Below are 27,234 nucleotides of genomic sequence, written 5' to 3' on the forward strand. Positions count from 1 at the left end.
CGGTAAAAGTGAGGACGGCGGAAAAAGCTCTCGGTTAACCAGCTCTTCGCACGCCGAGCCGCTAACAATGTTGAACGGCGATCAGCCGCGAAGTCGACCGGATGCGAGTATCTACTCACTCTCGTCTGACTGACTGCAATCTCTCCAGTTCTCTCAATACTTGATTTATAGTGCGCGCGGCTTTTTGTTCGTATCGTACATTACCCATCTCGCGAACGTCGGAAGAGAGGCCACCGGTCTTCTATGAGTATACAGGGTGTTACCACCTTCTTGATGAATAGATTTTCCATCGAAAAATGTTTTATTTGCTTAAGGAAACTATGCAAATAACAATATATATTTAAACATTTATCTCTCGTTTCAGTCACTTTTATTATCGGTATTTCCATCGGTTGGAATTATATCAATAATCATAGAAATAATAAGGCAAAAAATGAGCAAAATTATATATTTATAATAATTTATTTCAATTTATTTCAATAATAATTTAACAAGTCCATGAAATTGAAATATAATAAATATATAATAAATTATTATATAATAAATTCCGAATAATAAACATAACATGTTAATATTTATTTAAATAATCATATTGGTGTGGATAATGTCATCAAAAGACTCGATTGCACGAAGTTAAGTTTTATTATGGGTGATAGATAATCGTCGAGTTAGTTATTCAGGCAAAAATATTTTTTAACGTTACAAGGATAAAATCTCGAAGTTATGGTCAGAGAAGAAACACCCTGTATACGTTGCGCAGATGAGCGAAACGGAGCGAATGGATGGACGTTACGGATCGGGCGGTGTACACCCCGAAAAAAAGGAGTGAAAAAAATCTCTACCGCTGCGGTATCCGTTCATCTCCTTAATCACGGCGGGGCCCGTGTTCGGCCTCGAGGGGTCTGTTCCGTTTCGCTCTCTCTTTCCCCCGTGCGGCGAAATAAATAAGCTGGCCGCGAATGCGCTCGTCCGTGCACAATGCGCCGCCATTTGTCTCGGCGGGTTCGTTTATTTGGCGCTTATTAATTTCAACAACGGGGTCCAACCCGCGCGAGACCCCCGGTGATTAAGCGGCCCCGAGGCACCGCGAACGAAGCGCCCCGGACTTATATCGTACCGCGGAGATTTCGTCGGGCCCTTTTCTCCGGGGGCCCACCGCCGTCCAAAAACCCTTTGGATTCGCGCGGTTTCACTCGCGCGTGGAATTTATGGTGACGTCCTCGGCGGGAGCTCGACGGTAGCAAGTTTCGACGTCGGTCTTGTTTAAATTATAAACGGAATAAACGATTATGTTGTTTGGAATATAATGCCGATCTAGCTTCAGATTATTCTAGTTTTTAATTAGTTCACCGTCACACACTTTGATATTTTCTACATAGAAAGAATAATTTTACCGAAGTGTCTAAAAATTTAGGTAGATATAGATCTGGAAATAATTTTATTGGATTATAAAAATATCTCTTTCTTCAGAGAGAACTTTCTGCACTTTTTGAGACATCTTAGAGTAAACTCCGCACGTTTTTGAACACCTTCGACGACAATATGTGCCAAATTTACGTCAGAACGAGCATTCGTATGTGAATAGATCGAAGCTATTCATACGCGTCTTTATATGTGTCGAAAGTATTATAGTCTTCTATTGTATTCTGTAGCAGACATTTGTTTTAATTCTCAGTTTCGCAAAATAAAAAAAAAGTGATTTGTATAATATTCTTCTCTTCAAACGGAAAGAATTCGTCAGCTTTATGAATACATTGTTTGATACTCAAAATCCACGATTAGGACGAGAAGTTTTGCCGATCGTTGACATCCATTATTATTGATTAATAGACTGTATTTTTTAGATTCATACATCTTTCATTAATCATCGCGAGTACGATGAAGCCGAAGTAACATTGAAGTAATATAAATAATGATGAGTTCGAATAAGATTAATGTAGGTTCATGGATAAACAGTTTGTTTAATTAAGCTTATAGTGCTTTTGTTTTTGAAACAATTGGAAATGAACTTTGTTTTCAAGCGAATGATCTTAAACCTATTCTGCGATTGTCCTGTTTGTTTTCTGTTTCTTGTTTTTTACATTTTGCTTCTTTCTCCTTTACAATCATTTTATCAACAATTGTATTTTTTGCTATGTATTTCTTGTTTCTTTCGAAGTTTGTTAACTTTTATCTCGGGCGATATAAAACAAAAAACCGGATAAAAAATTAAAAGACGTAAATGAAAAGATGTAAAAAATAAAAGGCAAAAAACAGGAAACAAAAAGCACATTGTAGAACAGGTTTTAAAATATTGAAAAACATAATATTATGTAAATATGTCGAGAGTCCAAACTGATAACTTTTTTAAATAAAGATTATTTGTTAAAATATACACGGTTCGAGTTTTAACGAAAGGTTTGATGAAGCACGGCGGTAGAAGAATTTCTGCACAGGATAAGGAGAGGGGAAGGGAGGGAAAGGTTTGGGGAGGTACATGCGCTTCGTTATCGATCTTCGAGTTATTTTTTTCAACCTTTCCACACCCACGTAACTACGGAGGAATGATCTTACCAATCATTGCCATTAAGAGCCTAACACGATACGATTTACGTTCCGAAGTGGTATATTTTATTTTAGCCGGATGGTTTAACGTTAAGAGGATGTAAGTGTCGAAAATGTAATTTAGGCAGACAAATGACGGTCCAGGCATGATATATTAATGATTATAAAATGTTTTCACAAGCACGCCGTGAAATATGTCATTATACAATTTTATTTTTTATTTGCTTAATATCTCAATTATATCTAAAAAATATGTACGTGTTTTATTAATTAATTTTATTTTATTTGTATACATTTAACATTGGTTTAACATTGAATTTATTTATTCAAGAAATTATCAAACTTTTGCTATTGTAAATTTAATTTTTACATTTTTATGTTTATATATAAAAAATGAATTTTTAATAAATTAAAAAAGTGCATTAATAGATTACGTCGGTAGAAAAATTAAAAATGCAAATATTATAAAAAAGAATTAGAATAATTTCAAAATTCATTATACTATTAAATTAATTAAATTTTTTATTTATAAATGTCCCAAAGTTATAAAAGTTCACAGCAATTTTATGTCGGATGATCGATTTATAATATAAATTTTTTGTATTAGGTGTTGGAATTAATTCGTAGCGTTTTACAAGTGATGGGAAGTACTTTCATTAATGTATTTTTTAATGCTCATGTGAAATAAATAACATTCTTTCATTAAAAACGCTACGAATTAATTCCAACACCTAATATATTCATATATCGAGCGTTTTTTAAAATATGGAAATTTTATAATATTTTATATATAATATTGTTTTAGGAAACCATAAAATGACTCCATTCTTGCAGCTTCATTTGCCTGCAAAACTTCGAGCAGGCTCAATTCATTTTCACGAGACAGTCAAGCTTTTTCGCTGATAAGTGAAACGTTCGAATGGATTATTATCCGTCACTACAACAGGATGTAACTGATAACAATAACGTACATGCGTCGCAATATTAAAACAACGTCTGCCGCAGGCGGATAATAAAAGTACCATGTTGTGAATTCGAATTTATAGCCGCGGGCCACTTGCGTGTCGCCCATAATCCATAAGGAACCGACACTCGGATGTTGTCCCTTTTTCTCACTTGTAATTGCATCGACACGTTCCCGTCATTGCAAGTGCTATATACTCGATCGTTAATCCGTTGATGTATAATCGGAGAAGATTTTCTACAATCAGAAATCGCGCGTTGCAACTGTTATAGGCTGTTATAAAGTACAATAAGTACATGCTTGGATAGTGAGATTTTTTTTTAATTCGTAAAATCGTAATCAATTTTAAATTAAAGAGTTTCTGAAAAACCAAACAAATCGAAAAAAATTAAACAAATCTAAAAAGTTAGAGTTTTAAGAAATAAAGAAAATTTCCCTTTTTCAAAGTTCATTATATAAATTCTGTTCATTGCATAAATATAGTATTTTTTAATAACTTCGTGAGTTAATCGACTGTAACGATTTGTTTTACTTTTTTTTTTACTACGCTGATGAAGGCTAGAAAGTAGTTGAAATGTACGCGTTTTTTTTTTACATGACAAAATCGGTAGACGTGATTACGAAATTTCATTCTTTATTCAGATTCGAGATGATTCTAAAGAACTTTAACTTAAATCGTAAGACTGAATAGAAATAAAAAATTTATTGTAAGATACCGAATTCCTAAAAGGTACATTCAAATTGAGCCCAAGAAGAATGTTCAATTTAAACTACAAGAAACACCATAAAGTTAGTCAGATAATCTGTGCTGTTTTCTTCGTGCCCGTTTCGCATGTCTTCCATTTTTGCTGTGTTTTACGATTATTGACGTATAATAAACTGCAGACATTCAAATTGTAGGACTGTATTTAGTAAATATGCGTACGAATTTACGAAGTATGAGTTTGCAAAACGTGATGTTTTCTCGAATTATATTAGAGATTCGTATAACAGTTTTAATACAAATATTATTTATTTCACGATAAATTGATGTAATAAAACAATACAATTGATAATATAATATTTTTTACATTAAAAAATAGAACGAGATAATAAATATTAACGAGATAATTAAAATTAATAAGTAAATATGTACATGATAAAATAATAAAACGAGCAACGATATAATATAGAATGCAAAATAAAAATAATCGGTAAAATAAATTGGTAAAATGTTGAATTTAAAAATTTAAATCATTTAATGGCTTCAAATTGTAACAAATTATTTGACTCTGTATTTTCTCGAGAAACGATTGTTGCGCACGATTGCGCGTAACAATCCACTTTCAGGGGCAAACGAAATCGCATAACATCTCGGCTTTTCGTGGTCGTCGGAGAAATTTCGCATTTTTATGACTTGAATATGATTTGAGCGCATTTTATACTAATTATTATACTTAATGTCGTGGACAATATGGATTCGTGATAATTATTGCAATTATAACAACCATCAGTAAATAATATTTTCAGATCTGTATCTTTAGGTTTAAAAGAAGTTTTTTAAATAGAAGTTGTAAATTAAGTAATATTTATTTAATTAACATATGAAACACACTTACGAAATCTCATATGTCTCTTAAGTTACGTATCAGATTTCATTTACGACATTTGATGGCGTTCGAAATATATAAATCTCGATAAGATCTCGATTTTACGAATTTTGAAATGTAAAATAGTAGCGATAATTTTATTATACTGAAGAGGACCTGATATAAAAAAGTCGAAATGTCTATATATATATGCATAATTGATAGTCTACAATAAACATATAAATCTTGTATAGCACGAACAACAAGTGTGGCTCCTTTGCATTTTTACAATTTGATTATTTAGCAAAATAATTCTTTTCACATATGATTTAAATATTCTGGTAAATACGCATACATATACGTACACCTTAATTTAAAAACATTAATGACCTTTAATTTAAATATAATAATTATTCTATAATAATTATTATATATAATATAACAATTAATGGCCATTATTACATACTAATATCGTGTTTGGCACGCATAACGTGAATACTTATTGGAAAAAATATATGCATTTTTAAAACGATATAAAAATTCTATGCAGGAAATTCCAACGGGCGATATAAATAAAGGTTGACGATAATGATGTTGATTTATTCGTTCTTGGCAGGGAAATAGTTATTACTTAGATATTTGCTAGAAGGCAAGAAGGCATAAATTACAGTTACCTTGCATTAGCATTGCCTTACTTTAGCGTCATTTATATCACATGATATGCCCATGAAAGTAACCTTGAATATTTTCTTATTGTGTGTTAAAATTAACTTAATTTTAATAATATATGATCCAAGATCTCTGTCAAGATCCTTATCAAATATTTCTCTTATTTTATATTACACACACACACACACACACACACACACACACACACACACACACACACACACACACACACACACACACACACACATGTTCACATATATAATTTAAAACTTATTTCCTTAAATTCTTGAAATTAAAAATACAGCCTTCAAAAGTAACATCGTGCAGACATTATCTCACGCATAGTTTCTACTATAAACAAATTTAAATATAAATATATAATAATATAACATTTAAATTTGTAAATATATATACTAGATGGGGTGAAAAGTAACCTCCTTGAGCGCCAGAATGCGTCACTACTGCAAAAAAGTTTATGGTGCCTTGTAGTCCGTTCATATTTAGGCAGACATGCCAAGTGGCAGTGCGATACTGCCCTTAGTTTTGTTTTGAGAGCTGATTGTTGTTGACGTGTTTGCGAAAACGATTTTCGTTCTCTCATAAAACATTATTTTTTGAGAGGCAAAACGGCGAGGGAAACAAAAGAAAAGTTGGATAAATATTATGTGGCTAATACTCCGTCAGATTACACCGTCAAATATTGGTTTGCGCTCGCGTGCGCGAATTGAATTGTTCTAGAACTTTCGATTGTCCGTTGCCAGTAACGACAACTTGTTTGCGTGTAACGAATTGTTTTAAAAAGAACAAAGATCAAAAAATCGCTTGCTTTTCTTTCGAATTACCGATCTCAAACATTCCCGCCCGCCTCGTCATCTCCGTGACGATGTATGTATAAAGTTACGCATTGAGATTACAATAAAAAAAAAACAGTAAACGCGTACATAAGACAAGCTATACAATGCAATGATTTCGTGGAAGAGCTTGAACCGTAAACGAGAGTTATATGACAAATAACATTGAAGCAATGATTTATGAAAGTACACGCGATCAATTCAAGCTCTCCTTTACATTTGATGCATTAGCGTGCGAGATAAACGCGTTAGCCTCTTCTGGCAATAAAACTAATTTGACCAAAGGACGAGTTAATTCGGATGAGGCGGTTTTGACTGTGACCACTCGCACTATGCCGTCGTCTCCAGGATGTAGCTGCGTGATCCGCGCCAGAGGCCACTTATTTGGCGGTGAGAGCTCGGAGCGAATGATGCATAGCGATCCAATGCGTGGTGGCAAAGCGTCCTTGGTCCATTTCGGTTTGGTAGCCAGAGTGTGTAAGTACTCACGTGACCATCTCTGCCAGAAGTGGTCTCGCATTCGCTGGATAAGTTGCCACCTGGAAAGCAAATTTTCCTTCTTGTCCGACAAGGAAGGCTCAGGAATGGCCAGCAGTGGTTGCCGGTCGGCGCCCGAAAAATTGGTGCCGCAATCGGAATAGATGTCCGTGCAAAGTCCTCGGCGAGATGTGAAGCGACGGAGAGCAGCCAGAAAGGCGTCGGTGGTGTAAGCTCAAACAGCCTCGAGGTGAACGGCCTTGGAGCTAAAACAAATGAAAACCGCGATGAACGCTTTGTGAGCGCTGTGCCCACGCCCTTTGCTCGTCCTGATGAAGATAGGCCCGGCGTAGTCGATGCCCACGTGAAGAAATGATCGTGCAGGAGTCACTCTTCCTGGAGGAAAGTTTCCCATTCTCGATTGCGGAGTGGCAGCCCTTCACCGAGTGCATGTCACGCACTGATGCAGCCATCGCTTGACCACCGCTCGGCCTTGTGGAATCCAGAACCGGAGGCGAAGCAATCCCAGGGTCATCTGAACTCCTCCGTGGAGAGTACGGCGATGGTAGGCTTCCACCAGCAGGCGAGTGAGCCATGACCTTGGAGGCACGATGATAGGATGTCGCTCGTCGAAAGACAGCGCTGCGTGCTTGAGGCGTCCTCCGACTCGCAGGACTCCGTGTTCGTCCATGTACGGGCTGAGGGTTCGCAGATGGCTGGATCTCGCAAGATCGCGTTTGTTTTCGATAGCTGTCCTCTCCTTCTGATAATGCCGTGACTGCACTACGCGAATCCATTGAAGGAATGCTGCGTCGAGTTCGGCTGGGAGAAGCGCTGACCCGTGGAGCTCATTGTCCACAGATTGAGCGACTGCGGTGACGCCAACGCAAGCACCAGGAAGTCACTCTCAGCAATTTGTGTAATGAAGATAACCTGAGGAGTTCTTCCGGCTCGTGGTTGCTCCTAATGACGGCCGCGAGTGTGGTGGCCCGTTGCTCCGGTACGTCCTTGATCGGCTCCAGATCGATGCTTGGCCATTGCGTCGGATTCCCGCATAACCATGCGGGACCCGTCCACCACAAGGGATGGCTGAGGAGCTCGCGTGGTGTCAGTCCCCGGGAGGCACAGTCGGCAGGGTTGTCCTTGCCCGGGACGTGACGCCATTGAGCCTCCGGAAGTTGCTGCTGGATTCGTGATACTCTGTTGACCACGTAAGTTTTCCAGCGAGAGGCGTGACCTCGAATCCAGTGGAGCGTGACCTTGAAGTCTGACCACAAGATCACTAGCGTTGCAGCTAAGTTTAGCACAGAGCGCGTGTGCACGAGTACACTTGAAAGTAAGGTGGCGGCGCAGAGTTCGAGTCGCGGGAGAGAAACAAGTTTGATCGGCACGACCTTGCTTTTGGCTGTCAATAATCGAGTCTTTGTTTGGTTGTTTGCGGTGATGCGGAGGTACACCACAGCGGCGTAACCTCTTTCGGACGCGTCTGCGAAGCCGTGTAATTCAAGCTGAGAGCTCGTGTCGCCGGTGCCGAGCCAGCGGCCGACTCTGAGCGTCTCAAGCAGTGGAAGTTCTTCCCAGAGCCGCTTCCACTTTCCAGTGATGGTTGACGGCAATGGTGCGCCCCAATCTAGCTGTTGCAGCCAGGCCGATTGAATTAGAATTTTTGCTTGAATTCTACTATGGTTACTGGAGCCAGCCGAGCGGGTCGAAGAGTCGAGCGGTCTCCGACAGCAGACTTCTCTTGGTAAACGCGACGACAGTGCGAGGAAGAACAGAGAAGGCGAATTCGTCCCTGGTTGGATACCAGCGCAATCCCAGCGTTGAGTGGTTCTCTTGTTCCCACGACCGCGAGTCTCTAGTGAGGCAGTACTCGGGTGGAATGTCGCGAAGAAGTTCCTGATAGTTGGCGACCCACTTTCGGAGAGAGAACCCGCCCGCCATGCAGAGATTGCGTAGCTCGACTTGGAGAGCGATAGCATCGTCTTTGTTATGCGCTCCGGTTACGACATCGTCGACGTAGCAGTCGTGTCGTAACGCATCTGCGCCTCGAGGGAAACGCGATCCGTCGTCATCGGCGAGTTGACACAGAGTGCGAATGGCGAGAAATGGCGCGCAAGCGAGACCGTAAGTGACGGTTTTCAATGTGAACTCGCGTATAGGCTCATCAACGCTGTGTCGCCAAAGGATACATTGATGCCTTTGATCGTCGGGATGAACAAGAATCTGCCGATACATCTTTTCGATATCGGCCACTAGCGCGTACCGATGCCACCGCCACCGCAGAAGTACGTTCGCGAGGGGTGGCAGCAAGTTAGCCCCAACTAGCAGATGAGTATTGAGAGACTCACCGGACCTTGTACGCTGCGATCCGTTGAAGACGACCCTGAGCTTCGTAGTGGTACTGGATTCTCGAAGGACGCCGTGATGTGGAAGGTAGCACCGATCTTCGCCAGAATTCGAAAGTTCTTGCGCCAATTCCATGTGACCTTGGTCCTCGTATTCATTCAGGGAGGCGCGGTAGAGATCGTCGAATCGTACGTCTCTCTCACAGCGTCGCTCCATGACGATTAAGAGTCGTTCAGCAGATCTTCGCGTCTCAACCAGCGTCGTCGGCGGAGATGCAAAAGGTAGTCGCACTATGTATCTTCCTTCGGCAGTGCGTTGGTGCTGCAGCGCGAAAATGTCTTCACATTGCTGCTCTTTTGGCGTGAGTGAGACGGGAGCGGGTACCTCTCGTTCCTGCTCCGAGAAACGGTGCACAAGTTCGGCTAGCTCATGATCTGCGGTGCACTGAAGCGAGTGGCGCTGTGCTGAGTTGGTTACTTGGTCGCAACCTCCTGATAGGATCCAGCCGAGCAGCGTCTTTTGAGCGATAGGCGCTTGAGGGCCACCTTTTCGAAGACCATCCTGGAGAATGATCGAGCATACTTCCGCTCCAAAAAGTAGCTCAATAGAGTCGTTCGCTGCGTAGTCTGGATCAGCCAATTGGAGCCCCTTTAAGTGAGGCCACTCCATTCTGATCCTTGCGTGAGAGCCTTGGTAAAGCGAAAGACGTGGCGGAATAAAGGCTCCGACTTTGAAGTCGGTCCCTGTGGTTAACGAGGTCACCTTGAGCGTCACCTTTCCCCTGCTGGGCCCGGAGCTTTTGCCGCTGATGCCGATGACTTCGATTGCGGATCGAGAGCGTGGCAGGCGTAGGCGCTGGACCAGAGCCTCGGAAATCAAAGAAATTTCCGAACCTTGGTCGATGAGCACGCGTGCGGTATGCCGATTGCCGTGATGCTCAGCGACGGAAACTCGCGCAGTTGCGAGCAAGGTAGCCTTGTGGTCGTTGTCGCGGCGCACCGCCGACAGTGAGCTGACCTCGTGAGGTTTCGGTGAAACGTACGCGTCGTGTAACATTGAGTGGCGACGAGACTTGCACGTGGAACACGTCCTCGTCGACTGGCACTTCGCGAATTTATGAGAGCCGAGACAGTTGAAGCACAGCTTGTGAGTTTCGGCGACGGCCTTGCGGTCGGCCGCGGATTTTTTCTTGAATTCTTCACACACCATCACGTGGTGCTTACCCTTGCATAGGACGCATTGGAAAGACTCGGTGTGTTTCTTGACGTGATGCGACTTGGCGGATCGCGACGGGTTGTCGGAGACCTTGAGCGATTTTGGTTTGGCGGCTTTGAGAGTTAGCGTTCTCCTTGTGATAAAGTCCAGCAACGTGTCATGGTTTGGCAAGTCCGTGGAATTGCTCACAAACGATCGGATTTTTAAGCGCGGCAGCGCCGACTTGGTAGAACAATCGGTTCCCGATTCACTTGGAGGAGCTGTACTCGAATTTTCAGCTTTGAGCTTTGCCAGGTACTCGCTCAGCAGGCCGCGCTGCTGCACGTACGTGTTTTCGGCGGAATCAACGAATTGAGACGTGTTGTACTCACTCTCATCGAAGGCGTCCTTGTAATGAACTTGAAGAAGATCGTGTTGCTTCTCAAATTTCGCCCACATCTGGTCGAGAAGCGCCAAGCGGGATTCGACATTGTGGTGGGTGATGTTGGCCGTTCCCAATTTCTTCAAATTGGTTGTTGACCTGGCCATGCGATCATGGATGTGGCGCTGGGAGCTCAGCAAGACGTTTATTTCGTCACTCATGATTTCACTCGCGAATTCTTTTCTCTCTTATTTTCTTGATAATACGCGCACTGAACGCGATGCACTCGACACTGCGGATGCCGGCGAAGATCCGGCTCGAAGGACCAAAAATTTCTGCCCCAATCACGAACGATCTCCCGGAAAACGGAATGACAAACTATTGGCCACTCTTTACGATAAGGAGCGCTATATCGTGCACTATCACAATTTACAACAATGTATTCAGCATGGATTACAAGTAAAAAAAATTCATCGAATATTACAATTCGCACAATTCCCATGGCTTCGCGGATATATTGAACTTAATACGAGATTTAGAATACTCGCGAATAACGATTTCGAGAAAAATCTTTACAAATTAATGAATAATGCGGTATTTGGAAAAACGATGGAGAACGTACGCGATCATGTTGACGTTCGGCTTATAATTCGCGTTGGGATGGGAGACACGGTGCAGAAGCGATGATAGCGAATTTTCACAGTAGAAGTGTTTTTTCTGAAAATCTGATCGCTGTTGAATTGCGCAAACTCGAGGTGAAATTAAATAAACCGATATACGTAGGTATGTGCATTCTCGAGATATCTAAGTTGCGTACGTATGAATTTCACTATGAATACATGATACCATTGTATCGCGATAGATGTAAGATTATGTACACGGATACGGACAGCTTAATTTATCTTTTAGAATGTAAGAATGTGTACGAGAACATTAAGCGTGATATCGCGAGATTCGACACGAGTGATTATCCTGAGAGAAATGCGTATGATGTGCCACGAGCTAACAATAAAATACCCGGTTTGATGAAAGATGAAAATAATGGTGCGATCATGACAGAATTCATAGGACTCAGAGCGAAGATGTACGCATTGAGAGTGATCGGAAAGAGTGATACAAAGAGAATAAAGGGTATCAAGAAAAAGGTAGTCGCGAAAACGATCACTGTCGACGATTATGTGCGATATTTGAACGATGCGACGGTACAGTCGAGACGTCAGTCGTGCATACGATCGACGTTGCACGAAGTTTACACAGTGTCTGAATTGAAGCTCGCTCTTAGTCCGTACGATGACAAGCGGTACGTCGTACCCGAATCGGTCGCTACTCTACCTTGGGGACATTATAAAATACCTCTGTAGTTTTTTTTAGTTTTTTATTGTAATAAATAAAAAAGAAAATTACAATACATTCGTTTTATCTATCCAAGAATTATGTGAATTGTCCATTCCTAACCATTTAACGTACACCTTGTTTCCTCGTTTGCGTAGTATTTTTTCCACGAGATAAACGTCCGGATTAGAGACTCGCTGCAATTCGTGTTCGTAGAATCCACCAGCTATCGGCTTTCCTTGATAATCTTTCAATAGATACGTTGCGGGATTCGTACGTTGTGTTTTAATGATGTGAAAAATCTCGGTGGACCAATTGGGTGTATAACCCTTTTCAAAAATTGTCTTGAATTTACTAATACGTACTGGATCGCCTACCTTGAATCTCGTTGGAGCGGCAATTTTTACATGACTGTATACCGTCGACAAGAGTCGTTTTGCAACGATGGGGGTTACGTCTATCGGTCGTATCCCAATAGTTCGATGTTTACGATGATTATAATCTGACAATAGACGCGGTAGCTCGTCGATCCATTTGTACGAGCCGTTTAACGTGAATGTTTTCCACATGTTATTCTTGAGTGTACGGTTGAATCGTTCCACTATCGACGCTTTCATCACCGAATACGTCGAATAATGATTTATGTTGTATCTTTTCACAATTTTTTTTTGCACGGTAGTGTTGTAAAATTCCTTTCCTTGATCTGTCTGCAGGTTTCGTGGGTATCGTTCGTCCTCGCGAAATATTTTAGATAACGCTGCGGCTACGTCGCTTCCGTTCTTGCTCTTGAGCGGTAGAGCCCATGCGTATTTACTCAAAACATCGATAACGGTTAAAATGTAATTATAACCTTTATTGAATCGCGCGTCTTGAGGGACGCATCTCGACTACGTCGGCTTGCCACAAATCATCGCGGTTGTGCACTACGACGCGACGACGTGGAAAATTTCTTCGCGCGGGCGCGTGGAGTTCTTTCACGAGTTTTTGTTTCTCGACACTCATCTATTTTTCTCTCTCTCTTTTATTGTGACAAGAAACGAGCCTCGCGCGTATCTTTTAAAACAGGTACCCTCGATTCAGATGCCGAATCTCGTTCTCATTACGCACTTTCTTTAACATATTCGACGCAAATCACCTACACCGCGATGCAGTATCTGTATATCGTTAGATACTTTCTGAAGCGCGAGTACGATCGTATCTCCTTCTTTGTCGTTTTTAAACGCTCTCTCTAGTGTCTCCTTCGTGTCATTCGCTAGTTGACGCAGATCCGTTACATTTCGATTTAGACGCTGACTCTCATCAGACACTTTCTGAAGCGCGAGTACGATCGCATCTCTCTCCCTGTCGTTTTTAAATATTCTCACTAGCGTATCCTTCGTGTCATTCGCTTGTTGACGCAGATCCGTTACATTTCGATTTAGACGCTGACTCTCATCAGACACTTTCTGAAACGCGAGTATCGCATTTTTCTCTAACGTCTCTTTCGTTACTATGTTATTTATTCGTTGATGCAGATCAGTTACACCTCGATGAATCTCATCAGACACTCTTGTCGATAGCGCGTTTACACCTTTCAAGACTTCCTCCACGTTGTCTCGTACTTTTTTCACATCGTTCGACATATCTTTCTGCATATCCTGAAGCGCGTGCACGATAGTATCTCTCCCTGTCGTTTTCAACGATTTCTCTAACGTCTCCTTCGTCACTGTATTATTTATTCGTTGACGCATATCAATTACACCTCGTTGAATCTCGTTAGTCTTTAACATCTCTTCTGTCACCGTTTTATATATTTGTTGTGATGTAGGTCAGGTATACCGCGCTGAATTTCGTTAGACATTCTCGTCGATAGCGCGTTTACACTTTTCGAGACCTCCTCTACATTGTTTCGTACTTTTTCCACATCGTTCGAGATATCTTTCTGCGTATTCTAAAGCGCGCGCACGATCGTATCTCTCCCAGTCGTTTTAAACGATTTCTCCAATGTCTCGTTGGTCACTACATTTTTCATTCGTATCGTTATATCTCGATTCAAATGCTGAATCTCGTCAGACATTCTCGTCACATTCTTTTCCACGCACCTTCTCCACATCGCTATGCGCTTCCTGTACATCTCTCCTTATCGTTCTAAATGATTTCTCGATCTCGTTTCGCGTATCTCGAATTGTACGCTCGACGTAACTTTTGTTTACCACATCGGTGTCGAATTCTGGCGCAGCTACGTGTTCTATTTTCCGTTCCTTCGCATCGTAATGATCCGGATTCAGACAAAGCCCATTGTCGTGCACGTAATTTCGTAAAGATTCTATCGACGATTGTGATTTTTCGATTTCGTTTCCCCTCATAGACATACCAAATTTATTCACAGACATCATATCGAGTTCACGCGAATTTGATCACTGTCACGATTTTCGTCATAGCAGTTTAATTTATAATTAACCCAGCTTCGCGAAGTTCTTCGATTATTGACAATATTTCGTTGTCGTGAGCATTATTACCCGCTCTACGAGAAGCATCGAGTAATTGAAGACGATCCACCAACTCATTGGGGTCGTCCCAATAAACGTAATCTATTTCGTTGTTGGTCAATTTCGTACCGGATGGTATATTTGTCTTTATACCTGAACCAATACTAGTGCCACTGGTCTTACGATGAGTTACTAAGAGTGGAGCGATAATGTTTTTATATTTGTGTCCTTTGTTACTCTTAATAGGCATTCTGGCGTCATTGTCACGTCTGTGAGCATTCGTCATCAATAATATATGTTTGTATGTTTGTTTATCATTCTCTGTATAGATAGCATCGTTTGGAATTTTCTTGAAGATCAGCTCGTATAGACCTGGTGTACCTTTGTACCTCACCCCGTCTATGATTATAGTATCGTCCGTATCTACATCAAATTTTTTACTACCTAACATCGTACCGTTTTCATCAAAATAAACACCGTAGACAAGATCGATTTCGTTTCTTGAATCACCAGTTAAAGGAGTATTTACGTATATTTGTCCTAACGGTCCTAATTGACTTTGCAATCTCTGACGACCTTGAGGTGTGTTCAACACCTGTCTGACAGACGTTTCGAGCGACGACGGATCATCATCGGTTTTAAAAATTTCTTCGTCCCGCAAGTTAAATGGAGTTACCTGTTGTTGTTGTTGTTGTTGTTGTGATTCTATTGGTGTCGAATGAATTATGGATGAATCAAACATAACGTTTGATCGTTTCTTTTTATTTATTTGTTTGTTCCATGGAAGACGTTGGGGAGTATTTTGTGTTGGAATCGCATCATCATCATCGTCGTCCTCGTCGTCGTCGTTGTTATTATTATCCTCATCATCGCTGTACTCACGTTTATTCTTTTGCTTACTCTCCGTAAACTTACTGTCAAATGGTTTACCTCCACGTTCAGTGTTTCCAGCAATTTGTTTCAACGGTTCGACAATAGGTTTTAATTGTTTCTCCAAAACGATCTCATTCTCCATTATGCCAGTCTTCAATGCTCGATGTTTCTTACGAATTGACGCGCGAGTCTTCGCGATCAGTTTTGCTGTTTTTTCCCGTTCAGAGATACTTTTCGTTCTGACCATCTTATCGTAATGTCAAAGAGGTACTGCTCACTTTTTTTTACAAAAAAAAACACTACAAATGATTTTTTACACTACAGCGAAATCGTTAAATCCTCTTCTATATCTACCGTTGCGTAACGCGCTATCTTTGTCTATTACCATAAAACCGTATTTGTGTTGCCAACATAAATGGCACAACGTGCAAAAATTTTCATACGATATATCGGTGTTCACGTGATCGTTATAAATATGTTTTAAATTGGTACCGTCTTGTTTGAATAGTATTAAAAAATTTGCATTATCGCGTATCAGATGTTTCGGTATTTTTGCATACGTCTGACAGAGATAAAAACAATCAATGTTCGTATGTCGACCCATAGAAAAATATTCTCTAATAGTATTCTGATTATCGCAAGCCACATCATCGAATACAAATATTGAATTGGGAAGTGCCTCCTTCGGTGGTATGACGTCGCGATTGTTGGAAAAGCGTGGTAACCGATACCATTTATCGATTCGAGTAATTCTTCCAAATATCGATATTTCGGTTGAAAGAGAGATTTCGAATACACGTATACGTTTTCGAAACGTACACCATGTGGACTTTCTATTAAACTTATCAAAGCGTTTGTTTTACCACAATTAGATGGTCCGCAAATGATGCAACGAATTGTATTCGGTAGTAAAGGGCCGTGTCTACGAATTTCTCCAACCGTTTCATCGGACGTGAATCGCGTCTTGCGGTCGAGACTCCTATCGACCGTGATTGCCGTACAAATCACATTTACTTGTGTAACGCGCTGCGCGAGTACGTCGATCGGTTTTTTCGTCTAACCTTTATATTCCCCGCTGGCATCGCTATGCGCCAGTTTTATCATGTAACCGCGTTCTCGCTTTTTATCGCAAAATGTTTCTCTACTACGGTACGTGATTCTCCGTATTTCGGCAGACGATTTGCAATCCGTACTTACGATTTGACGTGATCTTCATCAGAACTTTCTGAAACGGGTATTACTTTGATCGATACGCTGACTTTAAAAAGTATCCTGAGTGAACGCTCAGTCCTCGTGACATAGCATATCATCGGCGTTACACGTAACCCACAGTTAGTCTCGCTCACACTTTCGAACATATTTTGTGCAATGCGTGCATCGATATAATCCCGTGCGTATCAAGATTGAATGTCCCTTGTACTGTAGTTTATTCGTAACGCTAATAACCGCTTCCGTTTAGTACATACCCTTTGCGTTATCATTTTGTGGTCCCGGTATCGTCTCGGATAAACCGCGTGGATTGTTAGAGTTACTGTCGATTGACGCGGTGTCGCGACACAGTTCGACTTTTTCCATTCGGAAGTATCTCGCGATCGAAACGCGCGACGACGTCTCAGTCGTTAAAAGCATCCAAGTATAGTCGAGTGATTTCTTTGTGGAAGCTGCCGATCACTGCTGAATTGGCAGCATCCTAAAAATCGAAATTTAGAAGGTTGTCAAAATGGAAACACGAAAGTCAGACTACTTCCGAAATAGTAACCGATGGTTTCGTACCGATTTTACCAATGTTGGTGCCTCGGTCTTGAATCGGTGAGCGCGAGGAGCAGAGTTGTAGCGTTCGCAGCCCTCGACTATGACGGTTCAAGCCCACTGTCACGTAATTCGTACAAATCTATGGAGTAATGTAAAAGATAGTTACTAAAAAAAAACATCGGAAGATACTTAGAGCATCTACATAACCGCTTCCGTATCATTTCGCACGCAGTTTATAGTGCCGTTCGATGCGTTCTTCATTTCGAATTTGTTTGTGACGCTTACCCTCTACGAAACGCAATGCGTATCCAACAGGGTCTCCAGTAATATCTATTTTCGGAAATGTCTGAATGGTATCTTCGATTACGTCATGTCGTGGACTCTCACGTTAACTGGAACAACCAGTATTCTCACGGCGAATTACTTTCCTGCGTTGGATTTAAGTAATGGCGAATACGAATTGGGTCTTACGAATTTCGAAACGTACAACGCGATACCGAATGTTACTTCCACGAATAATAACTTCTACTTCGATACCGACGACAAAATAATCACGATTCCCGAAGGATCGTACGAATTGAGTGCTATAAACAAGTATCTGAGAGCTGCTATCCGTCACATACTACGACGAACGTCTGACAACAAAGATAATGATAACGACTACGCGTACATATTCGACGACAACGATGGCAACGATAGTATTCATACAGAAGAGATACTGAATCTTCGAGCCAATGAGAATACTATGAGAAGCGAGATCAAATGTGCGTACCGGATAAATTTTACGAAACCGAATAACATCGGTTCGCTATTAGGTTATTCGAACTCTCGCGTAATACAACCGAACAAGTGGTACGCGTCTGACAAACCTGTAAACATTATAAATGTAACTGTAATTCGTGTAGAATGCAACATTACTTCGGGTGCGTACAACAACGATAAACCAGCGCATACGATACACGAATTCGCGATGAACGTTCCACCTGGATATAAATTGTCTGATACTCCTACACACGTCATTTATCTCCCAGTCGTCACGAGAAACGTTACCGATATAACGATACGTATAGTGGATCAAAACGGACAGTTAATAAACCTTCGTGGAGAGGCGATATCGATTCGACTTCATATACGACGTAAACGATAAAAATATGCTCACGAACAAAAGATGCTCGTTCTGAACGAGTCGCACGATTGTAAGAATACATCTACGGCGACAATCATACCGCAGACGTCGCAATTATCATTGCTCACCGATCGATACGTTGAAGGAAAGCGGAAAGGAACGGAGGACAGATTGAACGCTGCGAACGTCGCATTTCTACGATCTCTGGGATTCGTCGTGAGAAATGAGTCGCGATATTCTACATATAGGAAGTGAACCCATCTTCGACGACCGTATCGTTAAGATCGAGACTCACACTTACAACCCATACGCTAACACCACGTTCGGATACAGCGATGAAATACGAATACCTATACAACACCAAGATCTGTACACGTTACCGTGTGAGAGTTTTACGTCGAGGGAAAATTTTCAGCGAAGAAACCACCTGGAGACAAATCCGAACAACCAAAACTGTCGAACAATTGCGTCGCATTCATGTTCGATGAGATTCGATACGAGATAGACGGTGTGGAAATCGATAGATGTAGAAACGTTGGTGTTATCAGTACGATAAAAAATTTCGTATCGTTAACCACCAGCAAGAGTATAACGTTAGAAAATGCAGGATGGGACGTCACAATGCACTTCTTTCGAACATCGGTGACCGATGATTTCAACTTTTGCGTACCGCTCAATACACTCCTAGGATTTTGCGAGGATTACAAACGCATAGTGATAAACGCACGACACGAACTTATCCTGATACGTGCGCGTAACGATAACAATTGCGTCGTGGCGCAGGCATCGGCGGAACCTAAAATCACGCTATCGAAGATACAATGGAAAATGCCACATGTAGTGCTAAACGATGTCAATAAATTATCACTTTTGCGAACGCTGGAAGGTGGACGATATCTCAGCATGTGTTTCCGGTCGTGGGACCTGTACGAATTTCCTTTGCTTCAAAGTACAACGAAGCATTCGTGGGCTGTTAAAACAACATCGCAATTGGAAAAACCGCGATACGTAATTTTTGCGCTTCAAACCGGGAAAAAAAACGAACCGTCGCAAAATGTTTCGCAATTCGACGTGTGTAATCTCACTAATGTGAAACTTTTTTTAAATTCTGATTTTTATCCTTACGACGATATGAATTTAGATTTCGACCGCAAAAAATATGCTGTACTCTACGATATGTATGTAAAATTTCAAAAAACATACTACGGTAACGACAATCGCGACGCCATGTTATCTATCGGGGAATTTCTTTTACACGGCCCATTCGTAGTGATCGATTGTTCTCGTCAAAACGAATCAATAAAAAGCGCTACTGTGGATATTCGTATTGAATTCGAGTGTAAGGAAAATATTCCATTGAACACCACAGCTTATTGTCTCATTATTCATGACAGGGTGATAGAGTATAATCCATTGACTAATGTTATTCGCAAAATCGTATAATATTTTTTTCAAGCGTTTTCCTTCTTCATCAAAAAGTCACATGCTGTCGTATTATAAAACAAAACGTATGTAAAAACAAACACATGAAAGAGTACGAGACGCGATTCATTATTATTGACGAAGCATTTCGTCGTGTCGTATATATAAAAAAATCACGGAACGCGATTCATTACCGCTGACAAAGTGTTCGAGTACACATCGATTTTTTTTTATTTTCCTACTGCGTGTCGTATACTTGTGCCACATTGCGATGTCCCCCGCGTTCGTCATCGTCGTCGTCGTCGTCTTCGTTACACTTACTACGAGAACAGCGTCAACGATAGCGACAAATCGTCAAGGTATAGATACTGAAACAATTCTGTATCTACAAAAGTACGGCTACTTGCGTAAGAGTGAAAACAACACACAATTATCATTTGAAGAGGAAGAACTTAAACAGGCGATTTCGTTATTTCAAGAATATTATCAAATACTGGGTGATGGTACATTAAATAACTATACGTTGTATCAAATACGTAAACCACGGTGTGGTCTCCCGGACATTTTGCATCACGAACATAATACAGGTAGGAGGAAATGGGCAAAAACACATCTCACGTGGAACTTTCATTTAGCGGATGTGCACATCTTGACAACTACCGCATTCGTGTTCTCGCTATGGGCAGCGAATTCGTCTTTAACGTTTCAACGCAAAACGTTAAATCCCGACATCTTAATATCTTATCGTAGTGGCACACACACGTACGCTAATCGGAAACGTAACGAGGAAATTTGCTCCTCCTCGTTCGATGGACCTGGTGGAGTACTCGCTCACGCGTTCTATCCTTCAAATGTTGTTAATTACACCGCTGAAATACACGTGGATGCTGCAGAATCATGGCATATATATCTAACCGAAAAATCTGCTAGTAACAAGGATTATCTGCTTAATACGTTAACGCATGAAATTGGACACGCATTAGGATTAACACACAGTTCACATGAAGATTCCATAATGTTCGCATATGCCACTGCTAAGAATAAGGATAAAATCGTTAGACTCAACATAGAGGATATTTTAGCCATTCAACAACTCTATGGAGATAAAAATTCAAAACCGGCAACTACACAACCATCACCAATGTCAACAACAACACCACCAAGTACCGAAATTACAACAAATAAACCCGACAACATAGATCTCTGTAGTTTACAATATGTAGATACGATATTGGTATTGCATCATCGAATATTCGTCACGTACCAACGTTATGTATGGTCGAAATATAGACGATACAAAATACGATGGACCATACATACTAAACAGCTACATGGATTTCCTTCCGAAGAATTTCTCCTTATCAGCCGCGTATCAAAGACCTTCGGGTGAACTAGTACTGTTTATAAATAATATTGTCTATATGATCGAGTACCCCAGTTTCAAATTGAAAGAAGGTTGGCCAAAACGTATCTCGAGTCTAGGATTTCCCCCGAACACTTTCATCGATACCGTAGTAAATACTAACAGAGGACAAACCTACGCGATTTTCAATGGTAATGACGTGGCGCAGATAGACGAATGTAGTATGACTGTTCGCTCGTTTCAACCGTTACAAGCGGTATTCCCAGGAATACCACCAGCTCCGACCTTGGCCTTCCGATATATCAATGGTAATGAGAAGTTTCATAAGGAGAGGAAAGGATGATTTGGAACACGTTCAGAGTCAAAATGTGGTTTATAGAATATCCTGTGATGATTGTGATGCCAGTTATGTTGGCCAAACTAAAAGACAATTAAAGACCAGATTGCATGAACATGTTTCTGATATCAATATAAGTTCAAAATCTCCATCAGTGATTTCCAACCATCGTATGGTGGAGAATCATAACTTTAAATGGGATAAAGTAGAAATATTGGATATAGAGCCTTCATACAACAAAAGGTTGATATCAGAAATGGTTCATATTAAAAAACAGAAGCATGGGATTAATAGACAAAATGACACGGAGTCTTTGCCGGATTTGTATTCTGACATTCACTTTCTCCTTTCTAACATCTTCTGTCCTTTTCCTCCTATTTTTCCTTTTTCCGTTTATTGATAATGTTTTTCTGTTTGACATTTCGTTGTGTGACATCGTTTAAGTCAGATGCTCGTTACTTTTGCGAATTTGCTTTAATAACCTATTAAATTAAAAAGACTATTTTACTGTACCACAAAATGGACCACATTTTACATTTTTTTCTCGTTGTGTATTATGGGACTTTTAACAGATTTACTAAGGTATATCATCATATTTTTAATTTTTATATGATTAATATTAATTATTTTTGTATACGGTTACTTTTCCAGAACTTTCTTATGACTTTGTTAATTCTTGATAAAAATGACTCACAGCGTATTACACCGAAAGAGGAAAGAATTATTTGTTAATTTTAAGAATATTGTAAGATTATGTATTAATTTTCAATTTAGAACGACATTTATATTATTGTATGATGGCATTGAAAATGACTCAATTGGAGTTGAAACGTTTGTTTCATTTTATTGTATTTTAATTGTTTTTGTATTAAGTTTTCTTAGCTGAATTATAATTTTTTATTTGCGTCATTGGCTCGTTGCCCTTCTTTTATACTACCTTTTGCTTATTACTACAGAGCCTTTTATATTACTTTTAATTTTATTTACGCGGGCGAAATTTTCATAAATATTTTAATTTCTCTTTTGCTTATATCCGATATGAATATGGCTTTGATGCTTGTCAATTTTTGAAAGAATTTTGTAACCTGATTAAATATAGCGTTAATATTAGAACTCGCATTAGATTCTTGAAATCATGTATTAATCATAATTTAGTTCCGCCACATCTTAAAAGATATACTAATATCAGAAATTTAAATTTGTTTAATAGTCATTCTTACAGAAGACTTCAAAAAATTCAGTTCAACAATGTGAAAGCAATTTTGCAATTGGAATTGAAGGATTCTTACACACATTTGCATTTTATTAGAATGAGCATCGTTGATTTTTCCATTAAAATTTACCAGGTTTTACCGTTCTCCATGGTTTGTGAGTTTTTCAAATATCTAGATAACACTAATAATTTTTACTTTCTTCAACATACAAGAAAAATTGACAAGAAGATTTTATGGTTGAAAGGAAAAGATTTAAAAGATAAAAAAGCAAATATTAAGCCGATATCTTACTGTTGTGCTTCGAACAATGAATTGCTTAATAAAATTACACCTAACAAGGTTAATAATTGCACTGATGTACAAAATGTAGAAAAGATTCACATTTCGGTAGAATTGTTTGGAGATGCGGCTCCTCTTGATGTTTTAAATGATAAATGGTTTCTGAATTTGAGCAATGTTGACATTCCTTTAGAGGTCCAATGTTTGCTTCAGTTGGGGGAAGGCTTTGGTCTTCCTATTAACAAACACAATTTAGATAGAACATTGATAGAATTTATTAAAAATATTGAGAATAATATTGTTGGCCGTCAGAAGAATTTAATTAACTTCGTTAGGAATAATAGTGTTTTAATTATTGATAAATTTCGGAATGATTTTCCTAAGAACGACTTGAATGACAAGTTGTTGTGCGATTGGGTAAGAACAACTAAACGATTTGTAAAAGATCATCCCGAGATTTTAATTTCAAAAGCTGATAAGGGGAATGTCACCGTTGCTCAGAATAAATTTGAGTACATATCCAAGATGGAATCGATGCTTTCGGATAAGAATACTTATAAATTAATAACGAAAGATCCTACTAAGAAACTTGCGGGTGAGTTACGTAATTTGCTTGGTAGGTGGAAAGGTAAGGGAGTAATAGATGATTTGACGTATCGGAGGTTGCGGACGACTGATGGGGTCATTCCTAGGACTTATGGTGTTACTAAGATACATAAACAAAACCATCCCTTGAGAGTTATTGTCTCATCGGTAAATAGCCCGTTTTATAATTTGGCATCATTCTTGCATGGCATTATTGCAGACTCTTTACCGGAGACGCCCAGTCACATAAAAAACAGCTATGATTTGATCAAGAAACTTAAAAATGTTAAACTGGAATCAGATTCCGTTTTGGTTTCCTTGGATGTAGTATCCCTTTTCACTAACATACCTATAGATTTGGCATCTGATAGTGTGGTTGTGAGGTGGGATGCTGTATCTAAGAAAACTAAGATTCCTTTGGACGAGTTTCTGATAGCCTTTCGTATGGTTCTGAATTCGACTTTTTTCATTTTTAATAAAAAAATATATAAACAGATTTTTGGGACCCCCATGGGTTCACCTTTGTCACCGGTTGTTGCAAGTATTGTTATGCAGGATTTCGAGAAGATGGCGATTGGAATGCTGCCTTGTCGTCTGTTGTTTTACTACCGATACGTCGATGATATTATCTTAGCCGCTCCTTCTGAAAGTATTTATGATATTTTGGATGTTTTCAATTCATTACATACTAGATTACAGTTCACCATGGAGATAGGTGATGGAAGAATAAGTTATTTAGATACGATGATAATTATCGATGAACGGAATCTCATTTTTGATATTTACCGTAAAGCAACCTTTTCCGGCAGATTTCTTAATTTCCATTCACACCACCCGCTCTGTCATAAAAGAGGTGTGATTTATGGGGTCGTGGATAAGATATTTTGTTTGTGTCATCCGAAATTCCAACAAAATAATTTGATTAACGCTATTAAGGTTTTTTTACAGAATGGATATCCATTAAGTTTTATTTTTTCGACCATTCATAATAGAATAAAATATCACATTAACAAGTTTAACAATTTAAATAAGAATAAGGATGACAGTGGGGGAAGGTTCTTTACGATTCCACATGTTAATACGATATCCGAAAGATTTATACCTGTTGTTAATATGCTTAATTGTAAATTGGCTTTTACTATTCCTAACACATTGAGAAGTTTCATAAGGAGAGGAAAGGATGATTTGGAACACGTTCAGAGTCAAAATGTGGTTTATAGAATATCCTGTGATGATTGTGATGCCAGTTATGTTGGCCAAACTAAAAGACAATTAAAGACCAGATTGCATGAACATGTTTCTGATATCAATATAAGTTCAAAATCTCCATCAGTGATTTCCAACCATCGTATGGTGGAGAATCATAACTTTAAATGGGATAAAGTAGAAATATTGGATATAGAGCCTTCATACAACAAAAGGTTGATATCAGAAATGGTTCATATTAAAAAACAGAAGCATGGGATTAATAGACAAAATGACACGGAGTCTTTGCCGGATTTGTATTCTGACATTCACTTTCTCCTTTCTAACATCTTCTGTCCTTTTCCTCCTATTTTTCCTTTTTCCGTTTATTGATAATGTTTTTCTGTTTGACATTTCGTTGTGTGACATCGTTTAAGTCAGATGCTCGTTACTTTTGCGAATTTGCTTTAATAACCTATTAAATTAAAAAGACTATTTTACTGTACCACAAAATGGACCACATTTTACATTTTTTTCTCGTTGTGTATTATGGGACTTTTAACAGATTTACTAAGGTATATCATCATATTTTTAATTTTTATATGATTAATATTAATTATTTTTGTATACGGTTACTTTTCCAGAACTTTCTTATGACTTTGTTAATTCTTGATAAAAATGACTCACAGCGTATTACACCGAAAGAGGAAAGAATTATTTGTTAATTTTAAGAATATTGTAAGATTATGTATTAATTTTCAATTTAGAACGACATTTATATTATTGTATGATGGCATTGAAAATGACTCAATTGGAGTTGAAACGTTTGTTTCATTTTATTGTATTTTAATTGTTTTTGTATTAAGTTTTCTTAGCTGAATTATAATTTTTTATTTGCGTCATTGGCTCGTTGCCCTTCTTTTATACTACCTTTTGCTTTTTTTATTACTTTTTTTTGTTTATTAAACTAACAACGCAACGACAACGTTGGTGCGAGCGAGAGCGACAAACGAAACGTAACGTTGGTGCGAGCGAGAGCGACGGTAAAAATGGAGGACCGTATCTTTAAAGGAGATAAGACTACATTATTATATTATATATTTACAGCGAGTGAGAAACCCGTTGGTGCGAGTGAGAGCGACGGCACGCACGCGGGAAGAAAAACGCGCGAATCCCCTCAATCGCTCGCCCGCTCTCAAGCTCGCCGGATCATCGTCGTCGCGACGCGTCATGCCGTGACGTCACCAGCTCACACACACATGCGCCCGTGGGGACGGGAGCCGAGGAGGAAAACCGCGAGAGGTGGTGGGAGGCCATAGCAGCTCGCTCATTGGTTGCCCCCCCGCACCACAATACCCCTCTCGCCCAGTTTTCCCCCCGGCCCCTCACCCCGCGGCTTGCCCCATGGCTTAGAATATACATAGATATGCTACTGTAGGGTACTACATACGTTGTATACGATGAGACTGCGTCGATGTACAAATCTTACCGCGACGAGGATTGCGTATCGTGGTTTGTCAAGGAATTATACGACTTGACGCATCGTGCGAAAACGATATTCGACAATAATGTGACTATGGTGGAATTTACATCGAACGTCGAGTGGGAAAAATTTCGAAACGCGACTCACTGTCATATCTGCGAAAGACCATTTAAGGAAGATGTGCGAGTACGCGATCACTGTCATTTGATCAGACGTTACAGAAGTTCCTCACATTCACGTTGTAATTTACATTATCAGGATACATACGTTATTCCAAAAATTTGCATTATCGCGTATCAAATGTTTCGGTATTTTTGCATACGTCTGACAGAGATAAAAACAATCAATGTTTGTATGTCGACCCATAGAAAAATATTCTCTAATATTCTGATTATCGCAAGCCACATCATCGAATACAAATATTGAATTGGGAAGTGCCTCCTTCGGTGGTATGACGTCACGATTGTTGGAAAAAGCGTGGTAACCGATACCATTTATCGATTCGAGTAGTTCTTCCAAATATCGATATTTCGGTTGAAAGAAAGATTTCGAATACACGTATACGTTTTCGAAACGTACACTATGTGGACTTTCTATTAAACTTATCAAAGCGTTTGTTCTACCACAATTAGACGGTCCACAAATGATGCAACGAATTGTATTCGGTAGTAAAGGGCCGTGTCTACGAATTTCTCCAACCGTTTCATCGGACATGAGTCGCGCCTTGCGGTCGAGATTCGACACTCCTATCGCCCGTGATTGTCGTACGAATCGCATTTACTTGTGTAACGCGCGTGCGCGACGTAACGCGAGCGAG

The 27,234-nt window shown here is 39.8% G+C and overlaps 4 protein-coding genes across 4 annotated transcripts; 2 read left to right on the top strand and 2 right to left on the bottom strand.

Moving 5' to 3' along the window:
• Positions 1 to 7,921: 7,921 nt before the first annotated feature.
• Positions 7,922 to 11,219, bottom strand: LOC147907680 (uncharacterized). Its single transcript, XM_087411986.1, has 2 exons — positions 9,011 to 11,219; positions 7,922 to 8,931 (listed from the first exon to the last, which is right to left on the bottom strand). Exons 1-2 carry the CDS (start codon positions 11,217 to 11,219, stop codon positions 7,922 to 7,924), a joined length of 3,219 nt encoding a protein of 1,072 aa, XP_087268112.1.
• A 2,057-nt stretch (positions 11,220 to 13,276) lies between these two features.
• On the bottom strand, positions 13,277 to 16,663 carry LOC147907681 (uncharacterized). Its single transcript, XM_087411859.1, has one exon. The coding sequence runs from the start codon at positions 15,916 to 15,918 to the stop codon at positions 14,755 to 14,757; it is 1,164 nt and encodes a 387-aa protein (XP_087267985.1). The 5' UTR covers positions 15,919 to 16,663; the 3' UTR covers positions 13,277 to 14,754.
• A 3,527-nt stretch (positions 16,664 to 20,190) lies between these two features.
• Positions 20,191 to 22,399, top strand: LOC147907682 (matrix metalloproteinase-14-like). Its single transcript, XM_087411852.1, has 2 exons — positions 20,191 to 22,253; positions 22,323 to 22,399. The coding sequence occupies exon 1, from the start codon at positions 20,243 to 20,245 to the stop codon at positions 21,359 to 21,361; it is 1,119 nt and encodes a 372-aa protein (XP_087267978.1). The 5' UTR covers positions 20,191 to 20,242; the 3' UTR covers positions 21,362 to 22,253; positions 22,323 to 22,399.
• Positions 22,400 to 22,444: 45 nt separating this feature from the next.
• LOC147907683 (uncharacterized) lies at positions 22,445 to 25,655 on the top strand. Its single transcript, XM_087411835.1, has 2 exons — positions 22,445 to 25,509; positions 25,579 to 25,655. Exon 1 carries the CDS (start codon positions 22,982 to 22,984, stop codon positions 25,325 to 25,327), a length of 2,346 nt encoding a protein of 781 aa, XP_087267961.1. The 5' UTR covers positions 22,445 to 22,981; the 3' UTR covers positions 25,328 to 25,509; positions 25,579 to 25,655.
• The last annotated feature ends 1,579 nt before the right edge of the window (positions 25,656 to 27,234 follow it).

The sequence above is a fragment of the Acromyrmex echinatior genome, chromosome 12 (genome assembly GCF_024713525.1).
Source record: "Acromyrmex echinatior isolate Ae372 chromosome 12, ASM2471352v2, whole genome shotgun sequence".
Classification (NCBI taxonomy): domain Eukaryota; kingdom Metazoa; phylum Arthropoda; class Insecta; order Hymenoptera; family Formicidae; genus Acromyrmex; species Acromyrmex echinatior.